This window comes from Colletotrichum karsti (assembly GCF_011947395.1).
Source record: "Colletotrichum karsti strain CkLH20 chromosome Unknown Scaffold52, whole genome shotgun sequence".
NCBI lineage: Eukaryota > Fungi > Ascomycota > Sordariomycetes > Glomerellales > Glomerellaceae > Colletotrichum > Colletotrichum karsti.
This window is the reverse complement of record NW_024065952.1, coordinates 277563-302496: the sequence shown is the minus strand read 5'-3', so window position 1 is coordinate 302496 and position 24934 is coordinate 277563. Positions and strand designations below refer to the sequence as shown.

Here is a 24934-nt window from a genome sequence, read left to right as displayed (position 1 = left end):
CATCACGCCTTAAATCCAAGCTCCTCCCTGCTGTCATCCACCAACCGCCCCCATTCCAACAACAAGCGAAACATGTAAATCCTCATATCCTCCCTCCGGAGCGCCTTACCCGCCCACTCCCTCCCCTCCCCCGCGATCTCCCCCGCCCGGATCCTCCCCTCGTAATCCGCCCCAAAGAACCAAAACAACCCCCTCAGCTCCCCGAGCCTGACGTCGACGGGCACGTAGTGCCGCCACGCGTGCACCCTCTCCGCTAGCCACGTCCTGAAGACGCCGCTCCTGTACACCAGGCTCCTGCTGCGCAGAAAAGGGATGAAGCGCCCGCTGAAGCCCGCGCCGTCGAGGTCCATGAGGTGCGCGTACTGCCAGTGCTCCTGGAACCCGATCTTGTTCTTGTCCGGCTCGTCGCGGCCGGCCCAGAACGTGTCCTTCTCGGCTTCGCAGTCGGCTTGGTGGCACTTTTGCCAGTTCCCCACGAACCCGACGTCGAAGGACGGTCCGTCGTCGGAGCGGGCGACCTCCCGTTGCGGCGCGGACGTCTCCCAGACCGAGTTCGCCGCTTGGACGAACCTCGCGCGGAGGAAGCTCTGCCATGAACCCCTTGCCGCGTATCCATCCGTTGCAGATCCTCGCCAGAACATGACATTCTTCTTGTTTTCGTACTCCATGTCCTTTTCTTCGTCGTATTGAGCCTTGTCATCGAAGTTCCATGGAGAGGGTATCAGGATGTCCGCAAACCCGGACGTCTTGCTCTGGCTGAACACGGGAAACGGCATCTTGGTGAAGATGGCTACGGCTGGCGAGAGCAGGAAGCCGTGCAGGTACGCCAGATCTGGCTGATGACAAAGATCCGTGGCCGCGGTCCAGTTCGAGACGACGGGTTGGTTCTCCAAGGGGGTTTCGTAGACGCGGACGGCGTGGAGGAGGAGGCAGTCACGGCAGGACTCTCGTCTACTCCACCACCGCGTGTTCCTGGCTGCTGAGTCTGGAGGGCACGTGGGAGCGATGAAGTCGTAGTATATCTCGTCGCGGATGTGGTTGGAGAAGTACGGTGATGTGTCCTCGGGTCCGTGGATTGTGTCGTTGTTGCTCCAAAACTGCTTTGAGTTGTCGAATGCCTTCGTATCTTCGTTGGACAGGAGTCTTGCTCGCGAGTCTAACGCGTTTCTCTCAAGTTCCTGCATATCCTCGAAAGGCACGGCCGTCCGAGGCTCGTCGTTCAGATTCATGGCGAAGTCCATATCAGGCAGAAACTCCGCGAACGGCTTCACCATTTCCTGCATCGACTCCATCATCCACCTATGCGAACCGGGTGTACCAGGTGTAACGTCGACCTTTCCGCCGCGGATCCGCAAGCCTCCCATACCGAGCTGGGGAAATTCCAGGACGTGGGTCGTCCTCTGCCTCAGCACTTCCGGCGGTACGCCCCAGAACGGGAGCAAGTCGTCGTTGATCTGAGTGAAGTCGTCGATAATGGGGGACCCGTTGGCGACCGCGTACTCGTACCACTTGTCGAAGTTCGGCGGCGGGGGTATGCCGTAACGGTTTCGATAGTTCTCGACTGCCTGGTTTAACGACCTACTTTCGTTCGCCTGCGCCATCCAGGCGTCCGACTTGGCGTTTTCGACGGACAACAAATCCGGAAACGAGAGCGTATCGGTGGAAGCAAAGTCGGGATAGAAGACGAGGTACGTGCCACACAGAAAGCCGACTAACACGACGTACCACCCGGCTAGAAACCTCATCAGTCGATGGTCGGTCGAAGATCCCGAAGAGCCCGATATATCCTTGTCGTAACGCAAAAGCAGCCCAACGCCGGCAATGGTAACCCCGCCAGAAATCATGTACACCAGAGAGTCGTCCGCCAGTGCAGCGGTCTGCAGCATGCGGACGAGTTGATGCGCGTATACCCCTGAGGCCGTGGTAATCATGGCCAAAGTGCTAGGGTGAAGATCAGCCATCACGTAAAACCCCGACGAGATCGCGATGGCGGCGACGGTGCTATCCGCCAAGAGGTCTCGAACAGCAACGCCATGCAGTAAAAACGCCCATCGTATATTCCGCATGTTATGGAAGGAGAAGCAGGCGAAAATAGCCAGTACGCCAGCCGAGCCCAGGAATAGACGCGACGCAAAAGCCCACGCTTGCGGCGCATCTTCAGCCGTATCCTGTCGCCATCTCGAGAGGTGGACTATCAGCAGCGCATCGAGAGCGACGGTTACGATCTGCGCCAGAGGAATCTGTCTTTCCCAGCCGAGAAAGCCTACAGGACAGATTGCGCCGGCTGATTGGGTCGACAGGGCAAGCGTGGTTCTCGCAGCGGAGGCCCAGACAACAGCGAGGAAAAGATAGCATATGTAAGTCACGCTGAAGCAGCAGCGTCGAGAACGGCCATAATCGCCGATTGTCTGTTGAAGTTTAATCGCAGCCGGAGATGCGGCAGTGTACAGAGCGATGAAGGCCGGGAGGAACGTCTGCGTCGCAACATGTAAGCATCGAATCATGCGAGCATTGATTGAAGTAGATCATTTGTATCATACCTCGAAACTCTCCCACGAACAATGGACCGTTCGGATTGTCCGCCAAAACAAAAGGGTTCGCAGGACGATTGCGCATCCGAGTAGGAGAGAGGGCGAAAGCAAGAAATTGCAGACTCGTTCGAACTTGGCACCACTTTGGAGATATCTTTGCCAGCCTGGTCTTGAGTTGTCGAATGTTGCGAGTTGGTAGTCGTCGATGTGTGCGCCTCTTCTTTGTCCTTGCCATCTACAGCATGCTGCGATGATGAGGCCGGCTTCGAGGAGAGTGAGGATGGAGAAATGTATTGGCCTTTCTGTTTAGGTTCAATCGCCGTTAGTATTAAGCATACGTGTAGCGAAGCTGTTGAGATGAAATTGACTTACCAAAAGCAGCACTGCTGTTGTATCTTGAAGATATCCAGGCGGTGCAGGCGAGTAACACGACGCTGATGGGTGTTAGTCGCGAACTGGACGCCTATCAAAATGCCATAACCAATAAACCATAACGCTAAGCTCCGGTAGAATCAACCAAAGACATATGGAATGAAGTTTATTGGAAATATGGTGACATGAACTGAGACCTAGAGATTGAGGGTGTCACTTACCATGCCGCCAAGCCGCCGTGTCTCTTCAGCGGGGCCGCCATCGGGCTTCACAGTTGCCCTATTCAGAGCCGGCCTTGGCACGCGGAGGTACGGAGGAGAGCGCGGGACGAAACAGAGCGAGTCTGATATGAAGGGTAGAGAGTAAACGTCGTGAAATTATCGCATGCTTGAGTATGTAAACAAGACCTTCGCAGGGTTTTCTTGAAGCAACACGAAAGGGGGGAACGGAAGATGGAAGCAGGTCAAAGCAGAATCAACGGTCCATGAGAGAAGAAAGAAGAGAAAGGAACGTCGCCGGCGTCGAGTAGCGTTCACTACTAGCGCAGGCCTGACAGCCATCGTGTTGGCTGCCTAGGATGTCCGTCATCCATGGCTCAAGACTGCACATACTACGCAGTACATACGACACAAGGACATACCAACGACTCCGTTGGACCTTCTTTCTACCTCTGACCGTGGTGAGAGCCAATCGCAGGTTGCATGCGGCGCGGATACCTACGTAGGTGTGCCGCAATACCGATCCACCGGGTACGGGATGGAGCTGTTTATCCCCTGCTCGGTTTCTATATCCCGTATTGACGTTAACCAAGTAACGTAGCTGGTGCATGTGTTCAATATTGCCGTTGTTAGCGAGCCCTGAGAGAGTTCTCGACCGAGGCCAGTTTCTATTCCAGGAGGGGGCTGGCGTCATGGCCATGCTCCAGCGAAAGAAAACAAGCATATGGGACGGGGATATCTCCCGTTGGCTTCCCCAGTGCCGTCGTGTAAAAGCGTGGATGGTCTTCCAAGGCACAACGGCCACAAGTGCCAGGGGTCGCTCCAAGCGCAAGGAATAGTGCAACGCTGGCAGCGGCTTGCGCGTGTCCTCGGTCCCGGTAGTGAAGAGGCAGTGTTTTGTGTGGAGAAATAAATGCGATTCAGTGCCGTGGACAATGCTCCTTCGCTTCGGCTCCAGACCTCGACATACCGATCTGCGGGTCTGTGGACCTAACTTCATTCGGATGCCATGTACATGGGTCTTAAAAGGAGAGCGAGAGACATCATGAGATGAAGAACTGCAGTTGGACATGTTGAGACGAACATCGCAGTTTGTCCAGCTTGGAAGGCTCAGCTCAGGGGTTGCGTCTCAAAGAAAAGTCCAGTTTCAGCGTGGTGTGCGGAGAACCCAGTTGGCTGAATTCAAGCGTCGATCTGGCCTTGCCGGCTAAGCGCATACTCCATAGCGTGCCGTCTAAGACTACACTATGCCACGTTTCTTGTGCCTGGACGCTTTCGATGTGACTGCTCCCGAGAAGGCATGTCATGCTGAGTGTTCGTAGGGTGGCTGACAGCTTCATCCAGCCAAGCGCTGCAGTCGAGCAGAAATGCGTATCAAAACCCGATGACCCGCCCATCCTATCCGACTAGTTCTCACAGAGCGATGAAGTCGAAGCTTATTGATGACACTGCCATTGATTCATCAGCCCTGAGGTCGATCCCTACGTCTATGGTATTGACTTTTTTCTTCTCTCATTCGTCAACATGCAAACGTGACTCTTTTATTCATTTTGGCCTTCTGCCTCCCAATCCTGCCGGGAACTGCTCCGTACTGGTCATTGCTGTGTCTCAACTAAGCCCTCTCCCGTCTTCTGGGGGCTGCCCGAATAATGTCGTCTACGCGCAAAAGAAGCTATGCGGTGTTAGTCGCCTGGATAACCGGAATTAGAAACCATGATGAACATACCTCTGCAGCCTCGCTGGCAGATGACACAACCGCTCTCTTCAACTTGTAGCTCTCAACGACACCCAGGTCGCGCATATCGGCAATACCGCCACCAGGCGTCAGCAGGTCCAATCCGTAATTCGTCATGCCGTCGTAGATGGCCTTCCTGAGGCGGGCAACAAGCTCGCCAGAGTCGAGACCGGCGTTGTCAGCCAGGATGGTAGGCAGTTGGCGCAGGGCAATGGCGAAGCTGCTGACAGCCATCTGCTTCTTGCCCTCCACGCGAGTAGCAGCACCCTCGACGGCCTTGGCCATGACCATCTCGGCACATCCACCGCCCAGGGTCGTCCACGGCTCCTTGACCGTCTGCGACAGGACGGCAAGAGCATCGTGCAGACTGCGCTCCGCCTCGTCCAGGAGCTGGTCGGTAGCGCCACGCAGCACAATCGTGCAAGCCTCGCCAGCGGCGACGCCAGAGAACTTGATGAGGGTATCTTCACCAATAATAACCTCCTCAATCACGTCGCAAGAACCCAGCTTGACCTGGTCGGGGTGGTCGAATGTTGAGGCAATCTCACCGCCCGTAACCAGCGCCAGTCTCTCGATACCGTCAAAGTCGGCGTGCTCAATAGACATGATACCCGCGTCAGTGAAGAGCTGCTCGGGCCAGTTGTAGATGAGTTGTCTGTTGATGAAGCAGTTGATGCCGTGCGCCTTGATCTTGTCCACCTTGGCCTTCATCTTCTCCTTCTCCGCCTTCTCGAGGTCGGCCAGCTTGCTGGTCGATCCCACCTTGACACGAGCACCGAAGATCTTGATCTTGTCCGTGTCCATGGATGTGTTCGCCACCAGGATCTTGGCCTTCTCGAGGCGCTTGGGCTGGTTGACACCGATCTTCTTGTCGAGGATGAAACCCTCGTCGAGGTAGGAATCGCTCAGCTTGCCACCCGCCTTCTTGATGATCTGGATATGGCTCAGGTCGGAAGAGTTCTTGAGTCGCAGGACGGCATCGGTGGCGAGCTTGGAGAAGTGGTCGCGGTCCTGGGCCAGGACCTTGGAGCTGAGGGTGGTGCGAGCAATGGCGCGCAGGTCTTTTCTGAAGGCCTCGGGGTTGTTGCTGCGGTCGACAGCGGACTCGTTCAGGGCCTTCAGGGCAGCCTGGCTTGCTATTCTGTAGCCCTCGATGATGGTCTGGGGGTGGATCTTCTTGTCGACAAGCTTCTCAGCTTCGCGGAGAAGCTCCGCGGCGAGCACCGCAACGGAGGTGGTGCCGTCACCGACTTCGTCATCCTGAACCTTGGAGATGTTCACCAGCACCTTCGCCGCCGCGTTGTCGAGGGCAATAGACTTGAGAATGGTGGCACCGTCGTTTGTGACCATGATCTCGCCGGTCGAGCTGGAAGTTCGTTTGTCAGCCAAGGCGGTGGACCCCTAGATGATGCTGGTAGCGGGGTACGGGGTTGAACATACGCAGACTGCAGGATCTTGTCCATACCCTTGGGGCCGAGGGTGCTCTTGACAAGATCACCAACGGCGATGGCGCCTACGAAGGCGGAGAGACGGGCGTTCTCTCCCTTCTCCTCGGTGGTTCCATCCTCAAAGATTTGTGTCGGGCTGAAGGACGACTGAAGATGCCAAAGTCAGTTGGGAGGTGTCAAAATCCCACGAGAAGGGGCCTCAAACGAACCATGGTGAATGTGATTATTCAGACACTCTGTGACGAATCTAGACGGTGACTGAGTGGGTGGGGGAAGTAAAGTGTCGTGGATTGTACGGATTCCTCAGCCTCGGGAGCTCTTCTGAGAAAATCGAACCTCGAAAATTTGGGGGGGTTCAGCCTGGTGAAGTGGGGTGGTCCTGGGCAACAGCTTCCAGGCGTCGTGATTAGCGAAACAGAGCTGCTAGCTTATGCCGTTGGGTTTCTACAGACGTCCATCCTCCACTGACTGCGCTGTGCACAGGGCAGCAACGCGCTGGTGGGGGAAGAAGCTCAGGTGGCGGGCGGTGAATGTCACTTTTTTGACGGCAGAATTTCCACGTGACTCAGCCAGGTAGGCGAGGGGCTTCTTTCGGAGACGGAACATTGAGTTATTCCAGCCCACACGTTCGCAGTTCAGCTATCGAAAACTTTCCAGACGGCGCCCAAATTGTATCGGTCCCCTGGTATTTCGACCCCTTGAAGCGCAAATAAGAAGTAAAGCTCATCGGCACCAGATTCACCGACCTGCTCTTGTATTTTCAAACGATCGCCTTCCCTCTCGAGACCTGTTCAGAGCCAGGCGAAGCGCTCCGCAGCCCGGAAAAAACCCTCCCTCGAAAAAATCGCGGGGCACTTTTTTTTCTCCCAAAGAAAGGCGACCGAACCCCACATCTCACAACTGGGCACGGCACCTCTTTTTTTTCCCACCACAGATCAAACCGCCATCGCACCGCAAATCGCACCCTTCACCGAGACACCACGCCCCCTCCCCCTACCACCACAGACCGCTGCCAATTTCGACTGTACTGTGCCCATAGGCCGCCGCAATCATGGCGCCCTCTTTCGACCATCTGCGTGAGGCAGATCTCGACGACGACGAGTACGATGAGGAGGAGATTGACATTTCCGACCTGCGCGAAAAGTACGAGGTCCAGTTGGAGCAGGGATACGACACCTTCGTCGTCGTCGACGGCCTCCCCGAGGTCACCGAGGAACAGAAGCCCAAGCTTATCAAGTTCTTGTTGAAGAAGTTGAACTCTGTTGGAAAGACGAGGGAAGACCTGATTTACATGCCCATCGGCGACAACGGCAAGTCGCTGAGGTACGTTCGGCCTGGTGGATCCGCGCCTCTTGGCCCCCCCTCCCAGGGTTCAGAGATGGCGCATAAGACGCAACACCATGATGCTGACGAACCCTTTCCCCCGATAGATTCGCTTTCGTCGAGTTCTCCTCCCCTGGTGAGGCCGCCGCCGCCGTCCGCGGACTGGACCAGGTCCCCCTCGACAAGAAGCACACCCTCCGAGTTAACAAGCTCACCGATATCGACCGCTATGGCCGCGAAGGCAAGATCCAAGAGGAGTACACGCCGCCTCAAATCGAGGAGTTCACCGAGAAGGAGCACCTGAGATCATTCATGAAGGACCCCAGCGGTCGCGGCAGAGACCAGTTCGCCATGTACCGTGGCGAGACCGTCGGTGTCTTCTGGAACAACGAGAAGGACCAGCCCGAGAACGTCGTCGACAGGCAAAACTGGACCGACAGCTTCATCCGCTGGTCGCCCCAGGGAACCTACCTCACCTCGGTCCACGGCCAGGGTGTTCAGATCTGGGGCGGTGCCTCGTGGACACGGCAGCAGCGTTTCGCCCACCCCGGCGTCATGTTCTGCGACTGGTCCCCCGGTGAGAAGTACCTCGTCACCTGGTCCCCGCGCCCCATCTCCATCCCCGAGGAGGGCCACCCCGCGCTCTCCATCGACGAGGACGGCAAGAACTACATCATCTGGAGCGTCGAGAGCGGCAAGCCTCTGCGTTCTTTCGCGAACCTCGACATGCAGGGTCTCGACGAGGCCAAGCAGCGCAAGCTCCTCTGGCCCGCCTTCAAGTGGTCGGCCGACGAGAAGTACGTCGCCCGTCTCAACTACCAGACCGGCATCTCCATCTACGAGCTCCCCCGCATGAACCTCCTCGACAAGACCTCCATCAAGATCGAGGGCATCATGGAGTTCGACTGGGCCCCCGCTTCCCCGCAAAGAGAGGGCGTCAAGCAGCACGAGCAGCTCCTTACCTACTGGACCCCTGAGATCGGCAGCAACCCCGCCAAGGTCGGTCTCATGAGCATCCCCAGCAAGGAGGTCGTCAGACAACTGCCCCTCTTCTCCGTCTCCGACGCCAAGCTGCACTGGCAGTCCGAGGGCGCCTACCTCTGCGTCAAGGTCGACCGTCACTCCAAGTCCAAGAAGTCCCAGGCCACAACGCTCGAGATCTTCCGCATCAAGGAGAAGGGAGTCCCCGTCGAGGTCGTCGACACCATCAAGGACACCGTCATCAACTTCGCCTGGGAGCCCAAGGGCGACAGGTTCGCCATCATCACGACGACGGAACCCGCCGGCCCCACCGCCGTTCAGCCCAAGACCTCCGTCGCCTTCTTCTGCCCCGAGAAGGCCAAGGGCAACGCCGTCGGCAACTTCAAGCACCTCCGCACCCTGGACAAGAAGAACAGTAACGCCATCTACTGGTCCCCCCGCGGCCGCTTCGTCGTCATCGCCACCCTCCTCAACCAGCAGAGCTCCGACCTGGACTTCTTCGACCTCGACTTCGAGGGCGAGAAGCCCGAGTCCGACAAGGACCTGACCGCAAACCTCCAGCTCATGAACACGGGCGACCACTACGGTGTCACCGACATCGAGTGGGACCCCTCAGGTCGCTTCGTCGCCACATGGGCCTCCTTCTGGAAGCACACCGTACGTCTCCCCCCTTCTGACTCACCACTGACTCGTCTGACTCATCGCTAACCTCGTCACACAGATGGAAAACGGCTACCACATCTACGACTTCAAGGGCGAGGCGCTTAGAGAGGAGCCCGTCGAGAAGTTCAAGCAGTGGGCGTGGCGCCCGCGCCCCGCCACCCTGCTCACCAAGGAGGAGCAGAAGCAGATCCGCAAGAACCTGCGCGAGTACAGCCGGGTCTTCGAGCAGGAGGACCAGGACCGCGGCGCGTCCGCCGACCGCGAGGTCGTCGAGAACCGCCGCCGCCAGCTCGCCGAGTGGGTCGCGTGGCGCGAGTCCATCGAGCACGAGATCGCCGAGGAGCGCGAGGACCTCGGCCTGCCCAGCGACATCGTCGCCCACCTGCTCTCCAAGAAGGCCGCCGTCCCGGAGGGCGAGGAGCAGACCATCGAGGAGATCGTGGAGGAGGTGCTCGAGGAGTCGGAGGAGATCATCAGCTAGAGAAGGGAGAACACGCAAAAAGAGATTTCTTGTTAGTTTTTTTCTGGTTTAGATCATCACCCCGGCCGCCGCCGCCGCCGCCGCTACGGGAAGTATCGGGGACACGCAGCGGGAGAGGATGAGACTTGAACGAAGAGAAGAAAAAGTACCGGGGGCCAGCCCCTCCCCAGTTGTTTGTTCATTCGGGCGGTTAGGGCGGAGGATGGAGGGCGGCAAAGGACGGCTAATTCATTACGGATTTGAAAGAAGTCAAACTCTCCTAAGTCTCGCAAAATGGGTGTTGTATGAGCATGAAAAGGTTCACCATGTCTGACGCGCATACGAGGCGAGGAATCGCGAGGATGATTTGGGACGACGAGGAGGGTGTTGGCTGTTAATCAGTATCTCCTCATGTTTTGATTCCTAAGTTGATGATAGCGGTCAAAAGAAGTTCATTTCCCACTATATGAGCGGCTCGTCAGCTTTGCACACTCTTTCGAAAGAGACTGGTTCGGGGCAGTATGAGAGGCCTCGACCCAAGCAGTGGCTGCATTCGAGACTGAGCAAGAGGCGACTCGTCACTGCATCTTGTGCCTGGCCTATGGGAAGACCCTCCTCTCAAGCAGCATTTCACGAAGCAGATAAACGCCTGCATGGCGCTATATGCTGTGTGGATTTGGGCGAAGAAACATACCTACGACCAAGTCGAAAGCAGTAAGATATCACGAACGAGTTGATGAGACGGAGTTCTTAGTTGAGTATATGGATTTTTCTTCTACAATACGACTACCTTACGAATGGGATATCAAGAAGCCAAAAGGTAAGAAAAAGTGATCAACACCTTTCAAGATGCACAAGATGTCCATAAAAACCCCGCCCGGTTTCCAAAAAAGAGAGAGCACACAGAAAAGGTACCCCAAAAAATGCGGATCGCAAGCGACGCTGAGAAGGTAAGCAGATGGATGGATGGATGATGATGACAAAACAAAGACCAACTCCGTTTCGTCGTCCCCGCGTGCCTGCGGAGACGAAACGATGCAGAATCTATACAGGTATATCGAATCCCGTTTTATCCGGGACCAAAGACATTTGTGTGTGTGTTTATCCACAGGGGGCTAGATCAAGCCGCGCGTGATGTGTATCTACAACCCGTCCCAAAAATCTTGCGTTGCTGGATGCCCGCGCACTGCGAAACATCCAGTCAACTGACAAGTGGAAAAAAAGTGACTCCTCCCAGAAGTGAAGAAAAGACAAGAAAATGCTACAAAACCAGCTCCAACAAAATGATGTGTCCCATCGCGCCACAGACGCCGGTGCTCTCTTTATACACGCCCTTCAAACCTGTATCTTACGGGCTTGGTGTTTTTTATGTGTATGTTGTGATTCCCTCCGATGGGGGGTTCGGCCTGATTTGACCGTGCCCAGGAGATTAGATATAAACAGTTAGGATCATGTCGTATGTTCCGAAAGTCCAGATATTCATCAAGCGTTAAAAACGGGTGACATCGCGGTGCCAAACTAGGCCTTCCCCGCTTCCCGGACAAGTTTCATCCAGCGGTCTTCGGCGCCGTCGTCACCAACGACAGCCTTGCTGGCAGCACCCCCTTCGATGTACTTCTTGGCTTCTCCGGGGGACTTGATGCCGAGCAGCGCCATCTCGTGGCGCATGAGCATTGCGACCGCTGCCCGAACGAGGACCGCGTCGCCTTCGAAAATGTACACATCCCAAAGACGGGCCGCCTCGTCCATGGCCAGGTGGTTCGTTCCGAGACCCATGAAGAAGTTACCGAGGTAAAAATCCGCGTCGCCCTGGGAGATGTCCTTGGTCAAATGCTCGTGCAGCTGAGCGGACTTGGCGCTGAGAGTCTGCATGACAAGGTTGTAGGCAGATGCCTTCGCGCCCGGGTCGTCGGCGTAGAAGCTGAGGGGTACCGGACGGTTGAGGACGTTGGCGAGGGCGATGAAGGCCACAGCCGGCGACGGCAGGTTAAGCAGAAGCAGCGCAGCAATGGTCTATGAGAAGTCAGTATAAGATCCGATGTGTGCGACTCGGAAGTACTCACGTTACACCCTCTGACGTAGCCGATGTCGCTCCGGTACAAAGCATACGCAGACAGCACGTCTACGAGGCTCTGGTGGAGCGGGCCGCCAACCTGGAAGATTCGGAGATCCTGCCAGGTGTGCTCGGCCACGTCCTTGCGGATGCTGGCGATCCACGCCGCCTTTCTGATGTCCTCAGAATCACCCCTACCACCATTGACGCGCTCCTCGAGCTCCTGTGCCCGTCCAAGAGCAGCCTTGTACGACGTCTCAGACAGGCCGAGTTCGTTACCAATGGCTCTTGCCCACACGGTACCTCTGCTGCGCGGCGCAATTCCTCGCCACCAGAGCTCGCGGGTGCGACGCTCACGAATAGAGTCGGTCCACCGGGGAATGATGTCGTCCTCCCAAATGCGCATCAGACTATCCGCAGTGGTGTCACGTGTGGTGGTCTTCTGCTGACGCGATACCTCGCGACGGCGATCTGCCTCGGCACTGCGGGCCATCATCCTCTTGTATTCGCGCAAGTGGCGCTTCTCCTCCGCTGGGTCCTTGGGTGGAAGCCATGAGGGGCGCGTACGACTCAGGACGGCCTCCTTCTCCTTGGAAATTGGGAGTGGGTCGATCATGATGTTCGTCTGGTGCCGGATCGGCGGGAGCTCGGGCAGCGCAGATTTGACCCTGGGCTTTTGCGTGTGCTGCTCCAATGGCTTGCCGCCCCAGGTGTTTGGACGTCCAGTCGTCGGGTTGGCGTTTTCGGCGGCGCGTTCGCGTACGTAGTCGGAGTGCTCTTCGAGCTTCTCCGTCAGGGCCTTGGCCTCGGCGCTGAGGTCGGCCAACGCGAGGTTCCAGCTTCTCGCCCGGGTCTTGAGCGGCTCCGGCGCGTGACCGTCCTCTCCAATTGAAGAGAGGGCTGTGTCTGACTTCCATGAGGGGGATCGCAGACATCCTGAGTCAACAGGGACAGGGGGTGTTCCGTTTCCAACACTTCGAACGCGCTCTTTTTGCTGTGGTCGATTCGGCGATCTCGACGCCCCTGACGAACTCGGGCGGCTGGGTGTGCGTTCCGTTCGCGGACGGGGAGAGATGGGAACGTTGTCGAGGATGAGGCCATCGGGGATGTCGTCCGTATCGTCCTCGTCGCACTCCTTTTCCAGATCGAATACCGATTTGCGGTTGTCTTGTTGCGACTGCCAGCTGCCCCGGCGGGGCTTGATCGGCATGTTAGGGTCTCTCGGGAGTGACGAGAAGTTAGGGCTCGGACTGCGTCGGCGAGGGAAGGAAAGGGAAGTCGTCGACTGGCTGGCGAAGCTTCGGGGGTTCACCGGGTTCACCGGGCTTCGACGACGGTCGGGAAGGCGGCCAGCGCTGGGGCTACGGCCGTTGAGAGCGTGGCCATCGGTCTTCAAGGAGAGAAAAGGAGGCCGTGAATGAGATCGAGAATTGGGTGCGAGGTCTGCGTTAACATTCGTACTCCTGGGCTTGGCCAGGTCCCGCGTCACCGGGGGGGAGCGAGAAGGAGGGCGCTTCCATGGCGTGGAGCGGAACTCGTTGGAGTAGGACCTCGAGTAGGGCTGGCCGTGAGGGTTCTTTACGGCGTGAGGATCGCGAACGCGGGCGGCTTCGTAGTTGTTTGCATCGTCGTCGAGACCGATATCTTCAAAGTGACTAACGTCATCCAGGACGCTGTTGTCGTCGGAATGGAAGGACTTGAAGGAAGAGGACTTTGATGATTTTGAGGACGTCATGCCTGGCGGCGAACCTGGACTGGGACCGCTGAGATCAACGTCTTGATGCCCGTATATCATCATTGCATCGTCGGGCTTGGAGTTGAGAAGGGGGAAAACAAGAAAAAAAAAAAAGCTTGTTTGGTGGTGACAATGGTCGAGCAGGATAGTATGGCTCCTATGCCGAGACCTCCTGTTTGGTCGCGCCTGGGGGAGGACGGGGCAACAGGAAGCAGAGCAGGGTGTGGATGTCAGTTCCCAGGGTTGTTGTATTGCGGATTGCGTGGAGCTGAAGAGAAGGCTATGCAACGCTGGATGCTGGGTAACAATAGAGTGAAATTGTATGGTGTAATGTTGATGTGCCTCTGCGGAAAGGGTAGAACCTGGGTTCGGGGTGGATGGTCGCGGGCAGATCCCTGGCGCAGGCTTGGCTGGTGCTTGGTCGTCTTGTCTTTTTGACGAGGGATGATGAGACGAGACGAAGGCAGCGTCTGTGGGTACGGACCCCTTGATGCTCAGTGTGCGAGAAGCCCAGGTAAAGTGTCTCGAGAAAGGCTGGGATGCGGGTAGCGGGGTGGCCGGTGTCAAAGGTCACAAGGTTTGGAGTTGTTGTCTGTGTCGAACAGGAGACTGACGGAAATAGGACCTCGGGATTGGCTGTTGCTTGCTTGATCTTCCAAAGCGGTCTGTCTTGTCGTTCAAGAGGAGCTCGTCTCAAGAGGACGGAAAGCAGAAACGAACGGCGGGGTGAGGGTGAGGGTGAGGGTGAGGGCGAGAGAGGCCTGGGCCTTGTTGACGATCCCGAAGTCGGTGGACGGGCACGGATTTCAAGTCGAATTAGGGGTAGCGAGCGGCAGTTTGAGGGATAAGAATGCGAAGAATGTTGATGACCTTTTTGGGTGTTGAGAATGTACGGGATACAAAAACGGCCAAAATGGTGTGTCCGTGAGCGGCGAAGGGAAGAAGCGAGCGACAGTGCCGTCAATGGCCGGAGAGGTGGTGAGGTGAGAAAAGGTAGAGAATGCTACAAACAAAACAGGCGGCCTCTAGCACGGACAGGATAGGGCTGTGATGATTGACGAGAGAGGAGGGGTGAGGGAGGAAAAGGAAGAAGAATGTGCTAAAGCAAGGTAGGCAGGCCGGAGGTCGGACGGAGGAAGAAGGAGGAGGAATTAGCGATAGCTAGAGTCGACCTGACCGCAGGCTGTAGCGGATGGGTTAAAAAAAAAAAAGGGACGGGATCGGGATGTCCCCTCGATGAAGTCCAAGGTGCGATGCAGATAGCGATGGCGATGGTAGTGTGCAGGAACCGGAGACTGGAGACTGCGGGAGATGAGGAGGCCCAGACGCAGATGGCAATTGGTAGATGCGAAATGACGGCAGATTGATGGATGCAAAGCAAAGCAGCAGCAAATGAGAGACAATCAACGACCGACTGGCAACCTGCAAAAAGTCAAGTTTACCAACAACAGCAAGGACCAGGAAAGCAGGGACGAGACAGGACGAACAACGTGCCGGCGGTGTCGTCAAGGAAAACCAGGTCAGGAAACCAGGAACGGGGCTGCAGCAAGAAGAAAAAAAAGGGTTAAGGGGGTGTGGAGGGGGAGGCAGGAGGGGAGAGGGGGAAAACAGGATCCGATGCTGATGTGGATGTGATGGGATGGGTGCACCGCGGACGGTGGACAGTGGACGGGGACCTGACAGATCATGGATGGGCACAGTATGGATTCGAGAACGGGAGAGAGGCACAGCTAGAACGAGAGAGGAAGATGAGCGACGTCCGGCCAGCGGGCTGCGGACGGCGGAGGACCGGATGGACCGGTGGTTGCTGGTGTTTCTTCTGCCCTCAATCTCCCGCCGCGTAGTCCAGACAGTCCAGACTGCTGATGGACTTATTGGGGGCGGGACTGCGGTACTGTCATTAGTACGTATCCTCTTACTTTTGACCGAAGCCTGAAGAGATGAGTTGAGTTGTTAATAAATGATGATTTGTGCCTGCGCTAGCTCGGTGCGCAAGTGTGTCGGGCATCGAATGGAGTGACTGAATAAGGCAATTAGTGCACATTTTCATGACGACGGTTATGATGATGGTCCAATGTCGGAGATCAATGCAGCTGCAGCGACGCAGATTGGACGAAATGCAGGCGGTGCTGATTTAGTGCCCACCATCTTCCAAGACGCATCCATGGATTGAAGAAGAGGGTGTCATTCTCTGAACTGGTGGTGGTCAGTGGGGAGAGAAACAGCCGCCGACCTGCAGAAACTCGAGCGAAACATGCACAGCCAGCACAATCAGTCATTAATCGCCGTTTCCTGGTAATAAACAGGATTGGCGGTGTTGCCCTATCCTCAAGGTAAAGTAGGTAGATTGAGGTGCTGAGAGGAATAACCTAAAAGGAGGTTCATCCTAGGACCGAACCAATCAATCCCCAAGATGGTCTTGTGCGCCTGACCCACTCGGACATTATTGAATATGTATCACCAGTAACCATCAGAAAACAAGACATTCATGAGTGACAGAGCAGAGAGCAAAAGAGAAGACGAAAAAGAAATCAAAAAAGGAGAGGAGAGCGGCCAGAAGAGTCGAGACTCTGGAAAGCGCCCACCTTGCGTGCATGCCTCTTTTCGCTTACCTTAGGTACATGGGTACATGCCTGCAAGTACCGCACTCCACTTTCCACCTCACCCACCTCACAGGTGCCCCACAGTCATCCCACCGGGACCTTCCTTCCATTGGCTGTGATGGGACTCCTGTCAACCGCGAACCAGGAACGGAACTACCTTTAGTCCGGCCGCAGTTCTTTCCATTCCATTGGATTCTGACGAGGACGGGATTACCTAAGAAAACCTCAGACAGTGGTCAGGCACTTTGCACTTCGCACTTTGCACAGCCAGATCGAGGCGCGCCTCCAGTCTCGCCATTGAAACGAACCCGCCGTTTCTGATCTCCATGAGGTGATCTGCCATCATCTGAGGCCCGCCGTGCGACGATGCTTATTTCTCTCCACGTTTTACTCTCCTTCGAGTCGCGTCTTGGCTGACACCGCCACAATGACTTGTTGTTGTTCTACCATTTTTTTCGAGGTCGTCACCATGACCGGGCGAAGCCGCCTAACCACAAACACTTCGTGAAGACGGGTCCTGTCGCGATAAGAATTCACTATCGAGTCGTATCATGCAGGCCTTCACTAAGCGCTGTCGTGAACGGCAACAACGGCATCGTTCTCAGATTCGCCATATAACAACGCATTCGACCGTTCGAAAAACCAGCCATCATGATCAATAGTAAACCATCTGTTATCACACCAAGCGCAACGCCTCCACGTCCTCCGCGATGGCCCCCAAAAGATCAGCATCAAGCACGGCCCCGCAAGCCGCCGCAAAATTGGCCCTGATCATCACCAAGCTCAGCGCCATCGCCTGCGTCCTGACCCTCCTCATATGCGGCACCAGCCTCCTCCGAGGAAGCCATCCAGGGAGAAACGCCCTCCTCGGCACTTCTTTCTCAATGGTCTCGGTAAGCGGCTACCTTACCTAAACCTCCAAAGTCATAGCCGCCCAATACTCCCACACGCTCTGCCAAAAAGAGCCGCCGTTGGAGGCTTGCCGCTCATCTACATCGAAGCCTGCTAACTAGCAGACGCCCAAAAGTTCTCCGGCATCGCAGCCAAAGCCGCCGGCTCCGCCCCTCCCTACGTGACTACTATGCACTGGTTCATGAACTCGTTTGGCTGGGAATGGCTTCAGCCCACCACGGAGCTCGACGCCGCCAACTATCTCTTCGTCCAGCCCACCCGTCCACTGCAGATGCCACGCGCGCTGCATGACGTTGCCGACGCGCTGTACCGCGCCGGCCACATGTTGGACACCTGCCAGTCGGCGTCGGCCACCGAGACGTGCATTCGCGCCAGCAAGCCCTTCTTCGCAGCCTTCGACTCCGTGTCACCCATCAATCTGAACAACACTCCGGCCTTCGTCTTTTACCTCTTGGCTCTGATCGTCGATGTTGCCTCGCCCGCTGTCTTCAGCTGTCTCGGTTTCTTCTCAGATGGCGGCGTCGAGAGGCGTCAGCCGTGGCTCAGGACCGGTGCGCTGGCACTACCGGCCGCTTTTCACGTCATCTCGGCCTCAATCTTGACGTTCAACGCCAGCGCTCTCGTCGCGTATCTTAATCAGTTTCCGCAGATTCCCGCCAACGCCACTATTGGGTTCCGCTTCCTCATTGTCTCCTGGTGCGGTGTCATCGCGGAGATGCTGGCGGTCGTCCTCAGTGTCATCCGCGTGTTCTTGCTACAGCTCCAACAAGTCAAGCGCAAATCGCAGAATGTCAGAAGCATTCCGTCCGGGTCTCGGATGAAAGCAGAGCATGTATGATGTCTGACGTCTTGCGACTTGCACATCATGCACATCACGCATATCGTAATGTCTGATTCCTCATACCATTCCCTGACCGACCCGGTTCTCCGCAAAAGAAATTCCCGCGCCGTAGATCGTCTCACTGCCCTGAAAATAGCTCAGGGACAGACACTCTGAGTCAAGATTCGACTTGAAGAATTCTGATCCGTCTCGCATTCCGCCCTGCGTTCGGGTCGCGGATACCGATGATCATCTTGCACGGCAACTAGGCCGAGCGAGACAAAACAACACAATTAAGCTCTTCTGGTGCTGAGCCTTCCCTTTTCCAATTGCTGAATCGCCCAAGAAAGATCCGGGTCCCTGTCGCTGGTGATGTTGAAAATGTTGCCATTCCCTTTCTTTTGGAGATCGCCATGGACGCACGGTTTGGCCTTGGCATTCCGTGATCACGGGTTATGGCGTGCGCAACCCTCAGCTTGGCGAGATGGAGTCACCATAGACTCGGTGTCAATTGATAAAGTATTGAACGCGTAGAGTGTGTAGTCATGAGATGTTGCATTAGATACTAGTAGATCGCACTGGTATCTCGATAATGCTCTCTCCATCGTGGGAGAACCGCCTGCGAAAGACGGCGGATCGCGCAGCAGATGTCTTCAAACAGAACTGGCATCTCGGCCTCACCGCATTTGGAGGACCACCCGTGCATTTCAAAATCGTCCGTAGTACTCATCAAATACCGAATATGGCTCGCGCTAATAGGGTCATATCAGCTACATGATCGGTTCGTGAAACGGCTTCAATGGATAGACGAGCAAATGGTATAATCTCAGAAGCCCTTTGCGCGTCAACTCGAGTCAAGAAACTAACTCATCATCAGTATCAAGAACTCTTCAGCATCTCCCAGGCGCTCTCCGGCCCCGCGAGCACGAAGATGGTCTACTGCATCAACCTAATCCAACACCGCCCGCCAGGTGCTCTCCTCGCCTTCTTCATCTGGAGGTTCGTTTCGCCCCGTGACACCATCTCCCCTCAACGTCATTCCTGACCTCCATCGCCAGCCTCCCGGGCGCGCTGGGCATGCTGGCCCTCTCCATCGGCGTCTCCAACATCGGCTCCTCGCTCCCCCGCGCCGTCTACGCCCTCCTCTCGGGCCTCAACGCCGCGACGGTCGGAATCATCGCCCTCGCGGCCGTCGAGCTCTCGCACAAGGCCGTTACGGACAAACTCACCCGGACGCTCGTCTTCCTCGGCGCCGCCGCCGGCATGATGTACAACGCCCTGTGGTACTTCCCCGTGCTGATGGCCGGGGCCGGGTGTGCGGCGGTCGTCCACGACTACCGCTGGGTCCACCGGCCTGCGAGGAGGGTGGTCGGCATGGCCAGAGCTTTACTTGGGAAGAGGAACCGGTCCGAGAGGCAAGCAGTAGAACTCTCGGAGAATGTGGGTGAAAGGGGTGGTCGAACGGCAGCAGCGGCCCCGGCCCCGGAACACCGCGAATCCCGGGATGAGCCAACGTCCGCGGCTGCCAGCCGGCCGGACGACGAGCCCCGCATCATCCCGAAAGAGTTCCGCCTAGACTTCTCCTGGAAATCCGGCACCGCCATCATCCTCACCTTCTTCGCGAGCTTCATCGCCGTGATGATCGTCCGCGGCGTGGTCAGCGACCTACCCATCCTCTACAGGCTCTTCTCCAACCTCTACCTCGCAGGCACCATCATCTTCGGCGGCGGCCCGGTCGTGATCCCCCTGTTGCGGGAATACATCGTCGCGGAGGGCTGGGTATCCCCGCGCGACTTCCTCATCGGCCTCGCCATCGCCCAGTCCTTCCCCGGGCCCAACTTCAACTTCGCCGTCTTCCTGGGCGGCCTGACGGCCCTCAACGCGGGGAACTCCCCCGTCGCCGGCGCGGTGATCGCGTTCGTGGGCATCTTCACGCCCGGCATGGTCCTCGTCCACGGCACGATGGGCGTCTGGGGCGCGCTGCGCAGCAGGCCGTGGGTCAAGGCCGCCGTGCGGGGCGTGAATGCCGCGGCTGTCGGGCTCATCTACACGGCCGTCTACCGCATCTGGCAGGTCGGCTACCTCGACGAGGGGTTCCAGTCCGGGAGGAGCCTGGGGGATGATCCGTGGTGGGTGGTGGTTACGGCAACGGCGTATGTTGGGGGGCGGTACTACGGCATCGCTGCCCCGTTTGCGATTCTGCTTGGGGCGGCCATGGGGTTGGTTCGGTATGGTGTTGTTTCGGGGCGGGAGTGAAGACGGGTGGTCGAAGATGAAACACGTCGGTCTACTGGCATATGCGCTTGGTAATGAGCTGAACAGCTTTACGCGCAAATTATTGAGAGTCTAAATTCGACATCCTTAATGATCATGCTAATGACATGCCGCGAACAAAATAGAAACAACCGCAGAGGCCACTTGACGTCAAGTAGACAACTCAATCGCCTCTCTGATAATCCCAACTTCCGTAGAGCAGTCCGTGGGGAAATCGGATCCGACGCATCCATCCAGCCCTATGACAGCGGACTTCCCGCGAGCTTATTATGCGGCTTATAAGAGGCTCATCGACTGGAGTAGCTTAACCACGTAAGGCACTTTTCCGAGAACTCTCAAACTGTAATAACATCGGATGATATAGATGGGACGCGTGGTCCGCATGACATCACCGACCAATCTACATGCAGGAACCTTCTAAAAAGAGGTATATCGATCCTTGAAAAGCAACGCACGAGCTTCTCCAGAACCTTTGATGGGGTCTGCCCGGTCCTAAGTGATGCTGTCAGATGCACGGGGCCGCGGATGTTGGCAACAGTGTGAATGTCGCGTACAAATGATGCCGCTGACATACACCACTGTGCTTGATCTGCAAAGGAGTACACGGTGTTCATGAAGACTTGCCGCATATGACCGTCGACAGTCGGGAGGCCTTGGTCGGAACTTGTAGAAAATGTGCCTTCTGACAACATTATGGCTGGGTATAACAACCTCGCGGAACAATAGGGAAAGAGTTAATGTCCTGGCGCTGCCATGTGACTGACGAAGAGGACGAAGACGAGGATGGCCATAGCAATAATAATGACTACAATGAATACACCAAGGACGACGACGACGACGACGACAACAACAATAACAACAATAAGGACGACAACAACGAGGGCAACAACAACAAGGGCAATAACAATGGACGACAGCAACGAGGACGACGGCAATAAGGACGACAGCAATAAGGAAGACGATAATAAGGAAGATAATAATGAGGACGACGGCAACAACAGGAAGAAAAAAGACAACAATAAGAATAACAGTAACGACGAGGGTCACAATAAGGATAATATATATAATGCTCATAGTAGCAATAGTAAGGACACAGCTAAAATAGTTATAATAGAAGCAGTGCCGCCGACTACAGTAAACATCATAAGAAGCTATAGTTAAAGGGGTTGCTCTACGAGATCTGCCTTAGTCATACCAAGTTGAGAGCTTACAGTAGGAAGCCAACCGCAACTTTACTAAAGAAGTGTTTATTTTGGACCAAAAGGCGCGCTGCATGTATGTGCTCACTACACGAAAGTGTAGTGAGAGAGAATCTGTAGCTCACATGGTTCCAATGGCCTGCTCATCATCACTTCTCAGCGAACCTGGTTGAGCTGAACCCAGCAGTCCATGAGAGAGTCACAGAAAACGTTGTTAAGACGAAGGCAGACATCACAACAGGACTACGTCAGACACCGGGAGAAGAACAACCGAGATACATAACACATTGCGGCGTAGGTAGGCAAGTCTCGGCATCCAACTGGGAGTAATTGCTTTGAGCGCAACGACAAGGATTCACCTTCTTCAGTAAAGGTGACTTGAACTTGAGGCGAACATCCGTCATCTACCTCATCACACACAGTCGATATGACGATTGGGCAGTCAAGCATAGCACGATTGGGTTAGATAAGGGCGGTGGGGGTTCGCAACTTCAATACCGTCTTCATCCGTCAAGCTGCGGGCTCGTTGGCAACGTACGCATTCTCATGCGCCGAGTTGTTGATCCAGCGAACTGGTTGCCGCCGCCGCCATCCGCGGGATGGAGGACTGCAATGCATCTGCACAGAAGACGGCGAAGAACGATGTGAGGTTGCCACACTCATCCAGGGACTAATCGAGTTGCGCCCGCAAGAGGAAGCGAGAGCTGTTTCTGGCTTGGGAGTTGCCAAATGGGCTCTTACGAGTGTTTCCGAACGTCTCCGAAGTGAGCTCAGTCAAGAATCCCTACGGATCCTGTCGCCAGGTATCGGCCGTTTACCCCCCCTTGTTGTCATGTGTTATCGAGGTTCGGCTCAGCCGAATCGACAGGCCTTAACAAGTGGGCGGATCGATGTCCATCCAAGGCGTGAGAGTGAGGCCTCGTGTACTCTGACCTGAGCCATACCACGCTGTTACCAGCTCGTTGGTCTCGTAAAGTCGGCTCCAAAGAACTTGCGTCTGCAGCAAAGCCCTGTCTGCAGCAAAACCTGGAATGTTTGCGCTTGGCTACCGCATGAAGAAGTCAACTCCGAAGCTCAAAGGAAGGCCTACATTGGCCTGTCAATGTGATGATAGGTGTGGCTGAATGTGATCAGGTGGCGATTGTGCCCTTCCAGATTCGATATTCAGCCAAATATCGTTTCTTCCCGTGCCGCATCATATGGCGAACGTTTGTGTCGATACCACATCCTGATGGGGGGATTGTCGTGATGTCGTCGATCTTAGTGGCGATATTGCCAATAGGATGAACATTGGTTTATGGCCACAAACCACCATGGAAACTCCGTTGACGCGGTGAAGGGCAGTCTGACCAGGCTGTCGGATGGAAGTCGAATCTCATGGGCGGGGGCCGTTGTTGGATTGAACCTATATCCAACTCACCATGCCGGCGAATCTGATTACGCGATGTATGACAGAGGTGTTGACATCCTGCAGTATCCGTAATCTTCAGGGTCTTTGGTCCAGACCAAAGCGGCGTCCAAGACCGAACGAGCTAGGTGCGATGCGTGGCCTGTGGGTCCACGGAGCTACCCAACAACATCCAACATGAATGCGACTGCGTAGCTGCACGAGCTATCTCTGTCGGGAAGCTCCCTTGGGTAGTAATGCGCGGCAAGAGGTTGGAGGAGTCTGCTGATATCTGCCGCGAGGTTCGTCGCCAATGTGGTTGGAAGTGAAGGACGAAGAGTTCTGACGAGGGTAATCTGCTCGACAAGCCATCCTGGGTGCTTGGCAAGAGATTACAATAGGCCCAGGGTGGGTTGACGAATCGTGGAAGATACGTGACTCTCAGCTGAACTGCCGTCTTTCCTGAGCACCTTCCTCTTCTTCGTGACGCACCAACGTCATCTGCAACTTGACAAGCCTGACCCATCAGACATGAGAAGCATCGGTCGATGCCATCGCGAGGCGCTGACACCGGGCCATTGGCAGTAGTTGATGGCGATGCTGAGGCGAGGCAAGAACGCTGGTGAGGGGTGTTGTCGGGAGGAACAAAGTTTGGCAAAGATAGGCCAGAAATGCCAAGAAAATTACGACGCGGAGAGGGCGTCGATGCTCGACAACTGAGGGATTGGATAAGGAAGATAGAGCAATGGGTGGAAGTCCAAGAAATTTCCAAGACAAAACCAAGAAAAGCCAAGGAAGTGGTCGTGCCGACTTTATATAGTTGGAGTGTTATCCTCCTGCCCGAACGGGACATGAGAAGCAGGATGGAAGTTTGCCTATGCAAAGAGATGATTCGACTGGAACTGGGCGAGATCTGGGCACTGCCGATAACCGCCTATTGTCGAAATGCATGGGGTCGAAGAAGAGGGGTGATTGCAGGGGTTCATGACGGCCGCTAGAAGGAAATCCGCCGGGACCAAAGACGACCAACTTCCCTGAGAAGATATTGGAGGGATGTTGGCGGACGGCATTGGCCTGCCGTGCAATATATCTCAGTCCGAGGGAGAGACAGATGTGGCCGGTCGTCTTGGACAGAGGATCGCAGGATACGCAATTGGTGCTCCTGTCGATTGGCTAATTCCAGTGGTTCGTCTCGCTTCTCGAGCGGGGATCATCCTTTGTCTTGAGTCGCAAAAGTCCCTGGTGTGCTTCGGATGGTTGAAAGTGTACGCGTGACAGCGGCGTTGCTAGAAGCCCTCGTATTATTTCATATGAATGATGGAACATTGGATTTAGTTGGGAAGCCGAAGAGAGGAAGATGATGTCGATTGATGAAATGTCGACTGGGACCCTTTGCCAGCTGACAGTTCCTGGCAAAGCGAAAAAGGCACTGGACGCTATCAAATGGTCCGTGTTGGCGCCAATTTTAACCTTAAATGCCCACGTCCGAGACACGTGACTTCTGCATCACCCCTTTGCCTTTACCTTCGCCTTTCTCCTCCTTGCTGCGACACCACTTTGACTTCCGCAATACCCTGAGGACCTCCATGAATTCACCAAACCAAATCCAAGCCAAGAAATAACTGTGAGCTTCGGCGATGTGGCTTGGTTGAAGCTTTCGCGCTCCCCTCTTGGGCAAAGTAGCTGCGCATGCGATAAACCAACAACCCACAAGGCATACTCCTCCGAGGGCCTTTTGGAAAGCTGGGCGCTTGTGCATCTCAGCCTTCCGCTGTCATTTGGGACCTACCCTTGCTGCCCTACGTGAGTGGGAGTAAGCCTGTCCGTACGGGCGTCCTCATGTGTCGTGGTCCCTCGTTCATCGCACCTCCGTTTCTTCAAACTAATTCTCCGACATGGCTTGCTTGCTTTCGCATGACGGCATCCGACTCACCGCACAAGGCATCATCAGCACGTATCAAAGCCTGTGTGTCTTAGTTTGCAGCAAATCATGACATCAGTTCTCGTGGAGGATGTCATTGCTTCGCCTCCTCGCTGAAGATCTAAAGATTATCACCAGTCGCAGAAGATGCGAAAGCCATACGATGCTCACAAGTCGCGACCCTCCCCCACGTAGGCGAATGTAGCACGCGACAAGGATACCATGTCCCATCCCTAGCTGCTCTTAGTCCAGCTTGCATGCTTCCCCGCCTCTTTCATTCTTAATCCAGCAGCCCAGCA

At 55.7% G+C, this 24934-nt stretch overlaps 4 protein-coding genes across 4 annotated transcripts; 2 read left to right on the top strand and 2 right to left on the bottom strand.

Moving 5' to 3' along the window:
- Positions 1-2: 2 nt before the first annotated feature.
- On the bottom strand, positions 3-6663 carry CkaCkLH20_11938 (uncharacterized protein; the record flags this gene model as incomplete). Its single annotated transcript, XM_038894652.1, has 4 exons — positions 3-2474; positions 4848-6222; positions 6297-6451; positions 6601-6663. 4 exons carry the CDS (start codon positions 6661-6663, stop codon positions 3-5), a joined length of 4065 nt encoding a protein of 1354 aa, XP_038740093.1.
- Positions 6664-7355: 692 nt separating this feature from the next.
- On the top strand, positions 7356-9752 carry CkaCkLH20_11937 (eukaryotic translation initiation factor eIF2A; the record flags this gene model as incomplete). The annotated part of the gene is made up of 3 exons (XM_038894651.1): positions 7356-7627; positions 7735-9265; positions 9330-9752. 3 exons carry the CDS (start codon positions 7356-7358, stop codon positions 9750-9752), a joined length of 2226 nt encoding a protein of 741 aa, XP_038740092.1.
- A 1497-nt stretch (positions 9753-11249) lies between these two features.
- CkaCkLH20_11936 (tbc1 domain family member 12) lies at positions 11250-13519 on the bottom strand (the record flags this gene model as incomplete). The annotated part of the gene is made up of 2 exons (XM_038894650.1): positions 11250-11744; positions 11795-13519. 2 exons carry the CDS (start codon positions 13517-13519, stop codon positions 11250-11252), a joined length of 2220 nt encoding a protein of 739 aa, XP_038740091.1.
- Positions 13520-16832: 3313 nt separating this feature from the next.
- Positions 16833-21066, top strand: CkaCkLH20_11935 (chromate transporter; the record flags this gene model as incomplete). Its single annotated transcript, XM_038894649.1, has 5 exons — positions 16833-17015; positions 17150-17866; positions 18732-18853; positions 18913-20082; positions 20922-21066. 5 exons carry the CDS (start codon positions 16833-16835, stop codon positions 21064-21066), a joined length of 2337 nt encoding a protein of 778 aa, XP_038740090.1.
- Positions 21067-24934: the final 3868 nt, after the last annotated feature.